Consider the following 14644-nt stretch of genomic DNA (forward strand, 5'->3'; position numbering starts at 1 on the left):
GACCTGAGCTCCTGGCTATTTCCCATCTGTTAGGCATATGTGTGTAATTGTTAACTTGTCTGAGAAGATCATTCAGTACTTCGCAAAATCATGGCGAATGCTTGCCTGTTAACGCACAGCCCAACAACTGTTCCCCAATTACATTACTTTTTCTTTCTGTTCTTAATACACTGAACCCGATGATGGACATGGGAAGGTCCATAATGTCCTGATAAGGGAAAAGAGGGAGCGACTCATCATCAGCAATACAGGCAGGCTGAGAATAAATCATGGTGGAGATCAAAACACCTTGAATGCAGCACTATTTTTTTTGCCTGATGCAGCGCTTTCATTCAAAATCTATTCCTAAGTCTACGTTTGAAAGGTGCAGTAGTCCTGCAAATAAAAGGATGATTTTACAGTAAATACTCCATTTGAAGGGCTCGCAACGCACAACGTTGTACAGTATCCCTCTGTCAGATCTTCAGTTTAAGTCACCTTGGGGAAAGGCATCTGCTAAAGAATAACAAATCTGATGCTGCTCGCAGGATGACTTTTATATTGAAGATCACTTACTGTATTGCTGTTGCATGGAAAAATAGAAAATTTAGTTACATTAGTTACAGTTTTTAGGATCTTTTTAACTGATTTTTTTTGTTCTCCTTACAGTATGTACTGCATAACTGGGGCTCCTGCTGGATGGCTGGAATAATTACATGTTCACATGACCCAGTGCACAAAGTTCTCTGACTCAATTTACACATCCAAGAGCAACTTCAATGTGTTAGAAAAAGGGATAGTAGGAAGGAATGGATGCTTATAATTGCATTTCAGTTATAACATCTAAAACATTCTGCAGCTGTTGATGTATAGTTAACTTGTAATCTTGCAGAGGAAAATATCTCAAAATATTCTCTCATAATCCAATAGTAACAGCACCAAAATAAATCTGACTCATATCTGCCCATATACGACTGCCACAGATTGTCCTGTTTCACTATTTTAAATGGCTTAGACTGAGTTATTTATTTTACTTACAATAGCTGAGGAGTATTACTGAGAAATAATATCCAGCTTTATTTGAATGCCTATGTTACTTAAGAAGGAAACACAATATCATAGCGTAAGTAAAATAAAAAGCATGACTTCTCATTTTACAATAAACCAAAAGTGAACGAGTAAGTCTTAATCTGCTGCTGGCTAGAAAGAGCACATCTAGTCCTAGTAAAGACCTCAGCTTCAATTCAATTAAAATACAGCAATGGCTCATTGCTAGGTTTTTTGGGTATAAACTTTGGGGATGAATAGCTATAAATTAAAGGGCACATCAACATTCTCCCTGAGTTTTGGAAAGCATGGTCCAGTGACCATAGCTGAAGGCCTGATTCACAGGTGAAGGTCTGCCTGTGCTGTTTTCAAGCCACCACGTGGTTCTGGTGCAGCTTATCTGCTGCACTGCTTTATAACAGTGCATTAAAATGATTCACTGACAACCTAATGATGCAGAGCACACAGCAAGAGGGCATCACTAAGGCTGCGGGCGAGGCCAGCTCTCTCATAACCACACCACGCTCCTTAGGTAATTAAAGGCGGACAGCTTCCTTTGTCTTTCAGTGACCTGTGATCACATTTATTTTTCATTCTGTATTTAATTAAAGAGTGTCTCCCCCACCTCCCCCAATTGGACTCAAAGCCACCATCCTTCTCTGTAAATGAACAGATTATAAAGGTCATTACATTTCTTTTCCGAATGAAAAATTCAAATTTATTTAGATATTCTACTTTTCTCTTTCTTTCTGTTAGCAATTACCTTAAAGGGTATGAGTCACCTAGAGCATACAAGTTGAGTATGAACATATAATGCCACCACATGATATATTTATACTTCTGCAAGTATTGTGTATGATCAATTGACTTTGACTATGATGTTCAAGTGTTCATTAAAAATATAGGAGAGAAACTGGGATTCTTAAAGACTTTGCAGTAACAAAAAACTAAAAATTGCCCAAATAACCAGGTTCCCTTGGCTGCATTGATTGATATACCCATCAATACAATCAGCTGTGTGCTCCAGGAGTTCTATTGCAGTGTACGACTTCAGTTTCTATCAAACAGACCCAGCCTGGTGACATATGAAACATTGAGAGAAGAAACAGCAGTGACATGAGATTCGAATTACAACACTGGCTAAGTTGTCATTTTTCTTCTATTTGAAATGTTTACAGGATAGCAATGCAGTTGCATTCTATAATCATAATCAATAAAATATCAATACGAAATTGCTCCACAGAGTAATTTTATTATTTAATTTACTTTAAACGTAGTCAGTGTTTTTGAATCTGCTGTACCGAGCACATTTATTTGCAACCGTTGGTGTATGAGATCGATCTTTACCGTGATCACCTTTGGATTTGTTATCTCTTTCTTATTCTCAGTGCCCAGTCTGGGGGCAGTAGGATAGATTTGGCCCTCAGAATGATTAAATGTGGTCACCTAACCTCTGCATCAGACAGGCCAATTCATCTGGCAGACACCCCACAGCCACAACATCGGAGCGCTTAAATAATTTATGCAAGATACTGAACACCAAAGAGGACTCCTGCTGTTCTCCAGCATTCCTCCACACACTGTACTTTTCAGGGTCATCCAGAAACTGAGATGCATACCTTGAAGGCAATTTGACAATTTACTTTCACCAGTGGCTAAACACATTTTGTCTGATTGCCACATAAATTTGTAAGAAACTATTACAAGGCATCATGCAGGCAATACGTGCACTTGTTAACACAGATTAACAGATTTAGCAGAGGACTCAACTGAATTTAATCATGACTGGGATGAACTGAATGGATGCCTTAATTGCAAGAGAGAGATTAGAATCAATTCCGCCATCATTTCATCCAGTGTGAGGATGCCAGAAGATGTGTAAAAAGGACTGTTGTAACACTGTTCTAGGTGGACATAATTCAGAAACAGGGGGTGCTGAAACTACTCCTGATTAAGCTCAGAAGCTTACCTCCCAGCTCCCCTCGTATGATTGCTTCTTCAGCTTGATGGCCCAGTTGTCGAGGTTTGCATCAGAGCAATGGTCCATACTGATGATAACGGGCCGGGTCAGAACCACTCCAGGTGGGCCACAGCTTACAATGGGGCTTAGTAGGGTCTGACAGCCTGCTAGAGGCAACCTCAAGTAGGAAACAATGCAATGGGAATGACAGAGAGAACAGCAACATTTCAAAGTTAAATAACGTTTAGACTGAACATCCACGTTTCCCAAAGGCCATCTTTGCGCCTGTCCATGCTGCGTCGCCTTACTAACTGACGGCGTTTGTAAACTTAGAGGAACTCAAAACAGATCAGATCCTGCTGAATTTTCTTACTACCTGCCTTTCAGCACACCTTAACGCCTAATGTGAAATTCAAAGTTAAAGACAAACACACGACAAAATGTGAACAATGCTGAAATACAATATTTATTTTCTTTAATTCTGCTTTTGGAAAATAGCAGGCTTGACCCTGCTTTTAGTAAAACTGGAAAACCAATCAAATTTAAACAATACGCCATCTTGACAAATACACCAAATGCAATCCAATCCACAATTACATACAAGACAGAAATAAAGTTTTATGCTCTTCCCCATAGTCAAATGAATTAATTAATAAAAAGAAGTACTGTCACATTGCATGGTCAAATTAAGAACAATTTACCTACAGTTAAATTAAAAACAAGACAAAATGAGGGCTCATTGTCATCAGTTCTGATAAGTGTTGCAAAAGAAGTTCTGATTTTTTTCTTTGTTGTTCCAAAGGGAACACAGAAGCAAAGGAACGTACCTTACATCCTCCTTTCTCTGAACAGTCAGATAAATCTCATATATCTTCCCTCTGGGAATGGCCTCAGGAGGAATGAGCAGGCTGATTCCTAGAGCAAACAAGAACAACAAGCAAAAATAGTTTGTAATTGTCTGCAGGACACTTCTGCTTTTCTCTTGTTACAGAGGCTTTGGAGGTGCTGACTAACAATAAGCACACTATACTGAAACAAAACTCATATATTTGCATGGTCAAAGAACTTCCACACCAGCTAGTCATATCTGTCAAGGGACCACAGACCAGCTTTCCAATTCAGAGAGAGAAATGCATCACTAAAGGTAAACTAATTGATAGAACAGACCCAGGAGAAAAGCTATATATTTGGAAATGCCACATGTCCAATTTGACATATCCTCCAATTGTTGAAGGCTATATTCCCCTCTTTTACCACACTCTTGACAAGTCCTGCAGAGAACAGGATGATGAAGATGGATTCAATCTGAACTACAGCAGGTAAAGCTAACCTTGGGTTTTTGTCAGATTGCTTCAACTCCAATATAAAAACATGAGCGGTGAAACAAAGGGTCACTTCAAGAGCACGGTGACACACCTGCAGTGACCTGATGTGGCATACAAACTGGTGATTTCCCAAATGAACATTTTTCCAGTTTATAGAGGCAGAGGTGCTCAGTCTAACCTTCTCCTACAAAGCACCTTAACATTGAAAGCTCATGGATTTCTATTATTGGTTTAGATACACTAGGATATGAGGTGATCTTTCATGAAAGAGTGCAGTCACAAAGGAAAATGAGCCTGACCTTTGAAAGAATTATATTTCATTGAAATAATCCTTGATGTGAAGATACAGTCTTCATTTGCTATATATATGTCATCCGCTTATATTACAGTCCTTAAAACTGTGTGCAATGGTTTCTTTAAGAGTAAGGTGGCTGCTAAGAAAAATACTTGGCTTCCTCATAAAAAGAAATACCTCTTTGTGCTTCATCATGATAGAGCAACTAAAGACAATATTACAGATTTAATTCCCTTTTCTTCCTCTTCATAAACCTTGGCTGCTACAGTTTGCAGTATGTTGCACTCATTCAGATATCGGTTACATAGGCCCAGTTATTGAGTCAATAATAGTATAGAGCTCTTTCATTTTCTTCTCACAGTTTATTTCTAAACAGAACTGTCTCGGCACCAGGCAAGGAAGCAAGCAGGGTCCTCGGAATAAGGAAAATTTTAAATCACCTTTCTAAGGGGATGCTTCTTCCGAGAACTCCGCAAATGTCTGCTTGGAGTTTTTCAACCCCGCAAGGAGGATAAAATGGCACCGGATTTAAAGAAAACAAAATCCGAGATGGATTCTCTCTGCAAGGTGAAATTTTGGCCCAGGAGCTACAGACTCAAGGCACGACAGCCACTTCAAAGATGCAATATTCCACTTGTCAACATTCTCTGCTTTTGGAGCTAATCCATTTTTATCAGCTTCCACTCTGACATTAAATCCTTACAGATCTGCTAACCTGAGCAGAGTCTGAGCATGTGTGGATCACAACAACAGAACAGCTAAAAAGAGGAGGAACTCATTTAGCTCTGCTTTAGTCACATTATCCAATACTGGACATAGTGGGAACAAACATTTACCTCAGTCATACTAGGAACCTCTCTCCCAGGGGAAAGGAAAACCCAGTTCAACCCAGGCAGAATATGAAAACTCGGTGCAGACAGACTTTCAAAGCCAGAATCTAACCCAGGACCCTGAAGTTATGAGGCAGTAGAACTACCCAGTCATACCGTCATGCCTGTATGACACAAACACCAGTCCAAGATACTATAATAAAAGCACCAATTCCATCCCATAAATTTAACAATCAAAATGATGGTTTTCTTCCTTCAGTAGTTTGCTGGAAAACCACATATTATTCCCTGAAGACTTGAAGCTGACTTGTCTGTAACTTATTAACATTTGATGAGATAATTTTATGAACACTCAGGTGGTTGAATTAGTCTACCTACCACCAAGTCCCACACAAGACAATTAAGTCATCAAGATAATAACCTTGCACTGTTTAAAGCCCTTTGTACTTGCTTAACTCAATCTCACTCATTTCAGTCTTAGCCTTTGAAATAAATGGTAAATCGATTGAGAAATGTAATTTACCTGTGTAATGGTTAACATAATGAAATATATGTTTTGTTTTGCAACATCACCAGCCAGTTGTAATCAATAAAGAATATTGGTTTTCTCTGTTGCTTGCACCTGAAGAAGAAAGGACTGCCATATTCTGAGAGGCTTTGACTTGCAGAGTACTTGAAGTGGAATTGCAGAGTCAACAGAAGTGTTCCAATTGTACAAAAATGTAGAAAATTAAAAATAAATTGAAATGACGACTTGAAGGAAATCTAGTTTGGCACAGAAGGAAAATCGCAGTTTGAATACTCTCTGGTAGCTTTTGTGGAGTGTGTTATGCTTCAGCTGTCTTAAATGCAGAGACTGTCTTACTAACCTGACAAGTCAGCTATTATATCATTCGGCAACAGAGTCTGGAGCTAAGTGTCCTAAAAAATGACAGCTCTGTGAAAGTTGCAGGACAAATATTTTTTGATAACCGCAATTTAAATTTTAAGAAGACCTATCAGAATGAAAAGGGTTCCCTGTTTATTTTCCTTTCTTTTATCCTGAGCTCTCACTGAGGATAAAAGTGAATATAAATGCTGTTTGTTTGATTTGACACATACCGCTGTGTACCTGTAGTACTATAGCACTGCTTAGCATTACTGAATGTGTCTGGACCTTTAAACTTTCTTCAAAGTGTAAGAAAATAAAATAAAAAAATTATAAACTTCCGAAAGAGCCAAAGAGCTTTCCTAAAGAGGCCTTGACCTTTACAACACAATGCTGCATCAATGCTGAGATCTGGACACAGTGTTCCCACATAGTTTCTACATTCCTAGCTTCAATTTTAACACCTGCTGAGACAGCAGACAGTGCTTGTTTATGCCTGATCTGTTATGTGCTAAGTGTTTTGTCTCATTTTATATGGCTTCTATGGCAGCTTTTCTCAGTTTCTCAGGCAGGACTCTGGATGGCACTTAAACTTTATGTTCAATTATTGTGCTGCATAAAGTCAACTGGAAGAAATTCCCTAAGGTCCTACAGCCCAGATTTGACTTCTATAGGCACAACTTTATAGACGTTGTATATGATGGTACAGTTCCATTCATATGTATAGACATTTTTTTCCAGATACATGAGTACCTAAACCTCAATCATATCCTTCGCCACATCTGTAACCCTAATACTAACCATAAATTAATTTTAATGTTATCAGAGCACCATACATAGCTTTGATGAAGGTGTTGAACTGACCGCTGACGTCTTCGTCTGAAAAGCAGTGGCCCAACTCACCTGTGTTGGGAATGGTCAGTCTCCCGCCCAGGAAGTTGAAGGTACCGTAGGAGGTGTTGGCTGTGTCTCGAGGCAGCGATTTGAAGTAACTCTGTGTGGAGAGGCGGGTCATGAAGTCCGCAGGGTCGGTGGGCAGCTTGCCATTGTGCAGTGTGTGCTGCCCGTTTGGCAGAGGGTCCAGCAAGGGGCCGTTGCTCACTGGGAATTTCCCAGTGGCGTCGTGCCGAGACCGCAGACTGCCCTGGTAGCTGGTGGTGGTAGTGGTAAGGTCGGGCTGGATGGTAAGCAAATGGGAGTTCTCTATTAGAACAAAAACAGATAGACCACCATGAAAATCTCCAAATGCTCGGCAGGTTAAAGCGCCCAGACACTAAATGCCAGACAACTCTCTCTTTCTTCCACACATACAGTTCACACTGAAGCACCCAAGCTATCCCTTAGAAGTAGTTTCCTTCTGCACTCCTCATTGCTCAGAGTTCAATATATAGTTCAATACATATATAATCGTTTTCTTATATTCTCATGCTAATATAGAGGAGTAGAACTATTCCTCCTATACTACCACAACACTTTGCTGTTGACATTTCCAGATATTGCCGTCAGGCAGTGCAGACAAGTCAAATGACGGACACACTAACACAGGAAAAAAAAAACACATTAAAAACATTTTCGAATTCGTAGCATTTTAAGAAGCTTTCAAGCTTCCACCGACAGTTTAAGCCGGAAAAGTATCAGAATTTCCACAAGTAATGTTTTTGCTGATACCAACAAGGGTGCTCCAATAACAATAAGAAAAACTGAAATAATGGCAGGATGTCAAGAATGTTTTTAGTTGTTGACTAAAAGACAGCAGCATCGACTGTGGCTAATCTGTTTTAAACGTTTTTTTTTTCTAGTTTTGAATGAACACTTCTCACACAAAAGACAACGGGCACAGATATACAATCATAGCTGACATTGGTGTGGGCACTTTTATTCAGACTTGTTAATTGCAGGCAGTTCTCTCTGTCACTTCTATGAAATGACAGCCTGCTGCAGACGGGTATTCTGAGATATGGCCACACACCTGGCTTGGCAGGTTTAATGCCCACAGGCTGAAAACCTGTGGTTAGGATAGAAGAGTCCGCAACATCAGCATCAAGGCCTTCCTTTTTGCGCCGATACACCAGAACAACCACAATGAGCAGCAGGGTGAGGCAGAGAACCACAGCAACAATTCCAACATAGAGAGCCACATCTTCCGGGCCTGAAGCAGCTGAAAGAGAAAGAAATGTGGAGAGACATCAGCTGTCAATCTATAACAAACTGGTTAAAAACTGCCAAAAGTTCCAAGGGAGCCAGAACACCCCTTAATATTTATTCTTAGCCAGGTCGCTCCACTGTAATTTCTTGTTCAGAACAAAAAAAAACTATTTTATGATGATACGTCACTTCAGATTAAAAAATTTATGGATTAATAAATAAGCAACTCCATAAAGTAAGATGCAAAATGGCCTCAAGTGTTTATGAGGTTAAAAAAGATAAGCCTGTTGTTTGGCATGGTCCATATTTTATTAACTACCCACATGTACTGTACTGTACACGCAAACAAAAGCTCTTCCCAATTGAATATAATCTGAACAAGAAAGCAGACTGTTTAATGTTTTGGCCCCAGCGTCATTCTTCTATGATCGTTTTTTAATACCAAAACCTGTCCACTTCAAGACTGACTGTCATCTCACTGAGATAGAGCACAGAGGAAATGTAGGAGAGTGTGTCAAAACAAAGCTTTCTTCAAAGTTAGCCATAAATGTCACCAGGGTATCAGAAGATTTGTGTTTCATAAGGTAAAGCTGAAGGGATTTTTTCCAAAAAGTTTGTAATATAAATAAAAACAAATATATTTTTTTTCTATGGCTATAGTCTGACCTCCATCTTGCATACTGCTATTTCCAACAAAAGCTATGGGCTCAGCTCTGCTTGACGTTTGACATGTCATATGCAGTTTATGTCAGATCCTAGTTGCCCTAGAAACATGTACAGTATGAGTGGATCTCTTTCCACTCTTAAATGACTGCTTTTTTGTGTCAATTCTCAGAAATGTTTCTTTCCGATACAACAAAATAGACAATTGACTGTGATTTCTGTCAAATATCTTGAGGTGAGGATCTATGGAACTAACATGCACCAAAATCTCCATGCAATGTGACCCTTGGCTACTTCATATAACTGAGCATTTATTTTTAGACTTGGCCAAGAAGGATACTTGTTTTTTTTTCCTCAACATTTTATGAACTATTGCTCAGTACTTCAAAACTATTACATTTAGTTGGAAAAGGTCTTGGTGTATTGTACAAATATTTGGAGCTCACAGAGAGCATCTGTGTTTTGTGTATGGAGGGGGCAAGTTTACCTACCAATGTGGAGGCTTTGTAAGATAAAAATTCAGAAACCACAAACAAAATTCATATTATTTTCCACATTAAACCTTTTGATTAATTCCTAAAGTTTTAGACACCACTCAGCATTAGTGGATTTTATCCTTACAGAGTGCTGAATCATCATAATAGTAATTAGATAATCACTCTTTTATGATATATAATTTCCCTATCACCCCATTGTAATAGTTAACAATCAGACAAGATGAAATGTCTAAAAAAATCTAAGAACATGTCTGTGAACTGTGCTGTGTGTTAAAGTGGGAGGTGTCCTCTGTTTTGATATAAAGGGTACACCTTTATTGTAGTGAACATCTCTTCAGAATGCCCAAAACATCTGTGCTTCTGCTTATAGCGAAGATTTGTAAACTAAGAGTTCATAAATCAAGGGATTAGGTGTAAAGGTGCCAAAAGTATTTGTTTTACTTCCACTTACACCCCACACTGAGTTTCCTTTCGACAGAGCAGAGAATAGCAAATAAAAACGAAATGAAAATCAACCGAATGCCCTCATGGCATTTATAAGATGTGTGTTTATAAGGAGTAAGTAAAGGTTTATTCCATGCTGAAAAGAGAAGAAAGGAAACACAATATTTTGGCTGTGGAGCCTTCTTCCGGTGTGTGTGTTTATATGTTTTGCACATTACTGTTTATGAGGCACGTGGAAGACATACTGTAGCAAATCATAAGAACTAAGGAACCTACAGCATCTGTCTATCCAGATGTAATTACAGCAATTCTATTAACTCCAGGCAAGGTAGTGTTGATTGAGAGGCCAAACAATGGCCTGATGAATTAAGCACAGAGCACAAGTACAGCCTAATGCATCCAGTCAGCTGTCAATTGAATTTGTGTTCTGTTTGTCATGGGGTTATCTCATCCCCTGTTCTCAGAAAGGAGGGTGTCACACAAAGGCATGCAAACTCTGTCATGCGACACCTGCCTCAGAACAAAGCACATGACGGATGGCCCTCCACTCTTTGTGCTCTCCACCCAGTGTCATCCTTCATCTCTTCTTCCAGAGTCTTTTTTTACTGTGAGGTGACAGTGCCAGGATCATCAAGTCAAAGTCTGGGGCACGCAGCATCTATGCCAGACTCCTCCTTCTGCCGTGTTGCTTCACTAGAAATCACTCTAACCTTTTGGTAGTGTGCTCGGTTCACTGGAACAGCTTTTACACTGCAGGTCCCTTGAAAGATTTTACACTTCTGAGCAGACAAGCTACGTCCATTTTTCCCTACCCTGCAAACAGGGAATGTCATGGGCATGGGGGGTCATCAAGGTTGTGGGCCTGCTTCTGCTTATGAGTGTACTGGCAAAGACCACTTCGCACAATTCAAATAAATCTTTCAGATATTGGACTGTATTTATGTATTCTAAGTGTTTCTGACATTTTTTTGATAATTTTACATAAGTTGAATTAAACATTACTGAAGACATTATTTAACTATCTAATTTTACTCAGACAGTGAGACTTAGAACATTGTCTGGAGTAAATAATACCTAAATGAGTCAGGTTCAATATGTGATTGTCATATTTATTCAAAATTTATTCATGCGATTTATTTATTTATTTAAAAATGTATTTAAATTTATTTAAAATTGCATGCGTTTCTTAAACCCCGTGCATGCATATACAGTAGAGCCACTAAATAAAGACATTCATCACTCAATATTTGGCAATAATGCCAGGAATAATGAATGGGGGAGGGAGAAAAACATAAAAAGGTTCACTTCTTTGTCTTCGTGGGGATGGAAGGAATCTAAATACAAGGTGATACGAAGGAAAAGTCGCAAATCAAACAGTGTCAATTATGTTATCTGTGTCAAGCTTATTTGTGAGGAACAATTTCACTTTATTGCAGGCAAACCTGCAAAGTGCATGTGGAACATTGCTCAGAAGCTCCTTGCGCTGGAGTATTCAGTAAGAGATGTGAGGGTGCCCAGAGCTGTACAACCAACACATTCATTGGAAATGAAAGAATACAGTGGAAAGGAGGAGGGCTGTCATCATCACTAAATTGATTCGGGTTGCTTCATTCATGCCATTTCATTTCCCCCATCTTGCAGAAAGGAGATATAGGGGACTTGGCTGGATATGCAATTAGTTTCCTTTCACTTAGCAGCACGGAGATGCCCCATCAGAGGCTGGAGGATGGTTACACATAACTCATCCTGATCCGTCATGCTTCAAAATAAATCTCTAAAATTCACAGCCTTCGACTGCATTCAGTGAGTGCGCCTGTCATAGCCAAGCTGGCATTGTAAGCCAGCACTTATAGACAGCGGCTCAGGTTTAATTACCGAGAGTGAGTTTGAGATGCTAGGAGTGACCTCTAAGGCTCTCTGTACCTCCCAACACGATCGATCCCACCCATCATGACTCTTTTAGCTGACAGAGACTTCTGTCCAGGTTTACCTCTCTGATTCTCTCACCTCTTTGTTCTCTCTCCAATCTCCCCCCAGCTTATCAGCTGATTGCTCCTATGCTTTATCAGGTGCTGCAGGTGCACATATCAACGATCCTCTTTTACTAACTATAGCCCACAGCTAGGCTTCTCCTGGTGAGCTCATTGATTTTCATATTGCGTTGGAATAATTAAAACGATGTCCACCAGGCTTAAACTGACAAGGATAATTAGGTTTTACGATCGGATGCATTTCTTGCCATTTAGAAAAACAACTTCTCATTCACTTTCTCTCTCCAGCTTCTAAAAGGATCAACCAGTTGTTGTCACCTTGACACCTTTTTTATCTCTGGTTCTATCGGGCTCCTTTCAAAACACACACAAATAAAAAGCTTTCACTACAAATTGAAGTAATTCGATTTGCAATGAATAGGTTACTGATAAACAAGCTCCTGCCCTTTTGAAGGTTAATGGCTGTTTCTTTTCAAATGCACCTTGCCACATTTTGCCCAGTGTCATAGCGGAGAGATGTGCATTTCTGAGCAACAGATGCCTTTGTAGTGTGTTTTAAAAGTTAATGAAGACTGTGTGTTTGTGTGTGGGCCGGTGATGGTAAGCATTAATTTCTTCTCTTTGAGGAAAGGTCTGGGGTTTGCACTGATCTCTTATTGTGCGTGTACCTCTGAGTAACAGATCCAGCTCTATTTAATCAGGCTCCCTGTTGATTTAAATCACTGCGGTATGTCTGACTAGCCGTGAGCTGTGTTGACGGTTTCTGATTTGTGTAACGCCAAAATGTTCATGACAGTTTCCCGGCAAGGCAGCAGTCCCTTTCCACTGGATGCTGGGTAACAAGTGAAACCTCAGATGTCACATGCTGCCTGTCATTGACGTGAATGCCGACTGGAGCTGCGAGTGGAGAAGACTCAGGTGCAACTTCACTGAGATAATGGATCAGAGTTCAGTTTTCTTCTGTTGAAACTTGTCAGATCAGTAAATCTAAGGATAGAGCCACAAGACATTAAAGCTTAATTAACAAGACACTACCAATAGTATTATTATTATTAATGTAGTGTTTCCTGCAGTGGAAGAATTGAAAAACAAAATACATTACCAGTATGATAAACCCTTTTCTAATCTAAACACTTTAACATATTTAAATGGGCCATAAAATAAAGGAATTTTTCAGTAGTAGAAAATGTTTAATGACAGGGCTAAACTGCCGATCAGGTGCTACTCACAAAATATGCAAACATCCAATGAACAGTTCTGTACTCACTGGTTCTTAAATCATTCATAATGTGCTTAGCTGAAGCAGCAGCAAGCTTTTATAATTTTATACTTCATTATACAAATTGGGATGATAATCATTTTGATGTTACTCTAATTTTACTTGGCCCAGTTTCACAGGAGCTTCTCAGAAAATCTGTACAAATGACAAAATGAATATATGTTCTGCTGTTTTAGTTTTTTTCAGCCATACCTCACTGTAATTTGCTTATTCAGCTTAAACAGGACTCCTCATTATGCTGAGGAGAGCAAATATTTAGCTTGTGATCTAGCACTTTCACACAATGATAAGGATATCCGAATAATGCATGAGGACTAGCTCAGAAAAGGAATGCCTGGCTTATGTAAAATCGCAAAAGCTTCCCCTTTTAAGAGATCAGAATACTTGTGATCATCAGCTCTGACATATGCCCTTTACTGTATAATGAGTGAAAACAGAAATGTTTCTGTGGCAAATCATCTAATGCTCCAGGCTTAGCAAACTGAGTTTTCAAAAGGGTCACAGTGTAATTATATATCTGAAACACAGATGGGAAAATTAAAATCTAATTTTAACTGCTGTGCTTAACTCTTGTTTTTCAAACCACGCTATACATCTTTTTTTCTTCAGAGGAATTTAAAGCTTGAACTAGCAGCCGACCACAAAATCAGTTCAAGGCACACTAAAGGGGATACTTTCCCAGTTCTGGAGGTTTCTGTGACTTGGCCCAATGGAGCAAGACCTCTGCTTGTCATGACACAGAATTCTGTCAATGTCTGTTGGACTCTATCTGCTATGAGCAGTTTGTGACCAGGAATTTGCTTTCCTTTCCAGTGGCATTACAGTGTTTTATGTCAAATGCAGCTATTAAAACGACACCTGGGAAACTACAGAAATATATCTGATCCTGAGCCTACAGACAGGAGTCTGAGCTCTATCTTCAGTTGCCAAGGCCACCAACCCATTATGTTTAACTTGACCTCTAAAACATATCTGCATTGCAGATCGTATTAATAAGACCTGCTTAATATTCTCCATAGTTGAGTTCATCACTGTAGGACACCGCAGCAAATAAGTACTGTATCTGCATTGATGCAAAAGAGATCTCAATGGGAAGCTTTGGATGAGCACCAACTGTACCATGAACTCAGTAAAGCCTACTGCTCATTTCCCAATGGCTGACATCTTCCTGGTTATAATTCACACAATGTCTGTCTATTAATGAGTAGGTATGTGCTGTAAAACACTGGGCGTCTCTAGCTATCTTCCACAATGTGAAATCCTCCCAGCACTATTATGCCCTCACTGTAAAGTGGCATAATTCACCATATTTTTAATTACA

General features: G+C 39.4%; 1 protein-coding gene across 2 annotated transcripts in view; it reads right to left on the bottom strand.

Moving 5' to 3' along the window:
• Positions 1 to 14644, bottom strand: part of unc5a (unc-5 netrin receptor A) — a 194511-nt gene that overhangs the window by 25413 nt on the left and 154454 nt on the right. For both annotated transcript variants that reach the window (XM_015350036.2, XM_015350034.2), the window contains 4 exons: positions 8274 to 8462; positions 7208 to 7507; positions 3814 to 3901; positions 2996 to 3164 (listed from right to left, as the gene is read on the bottom strand). In XM_015350036.2, the coding sequence (XP_015205522.1) occupies positions 2996 to 3164; positions 3814 to 3901; positions 7208 to 7507; positions 8274 to 8462 (746 nt within the window). The remainder of the gene's footprint in view (positions 1 to 2995; positions 3165 to 3813; positions 3902 to 7207; positions 7508 to 8273; positions 8463 to 14644) is intronic.

This window comes from Lepisosteus oculatus, chromosome 11 (genome assembly GCF_040954835.1).
Source record: "Lepisosteus oculatus isolate fLepOcu1 chromosome 11, fLepOcu1.hap2, whole genome shotgun sequence".
NCBI lineage: Eukaryota > Metazoa > Chordata > Actinopteri > Semionotiformes > Lepisosteidae > Lepisosteus > Lepisosteus oculatus.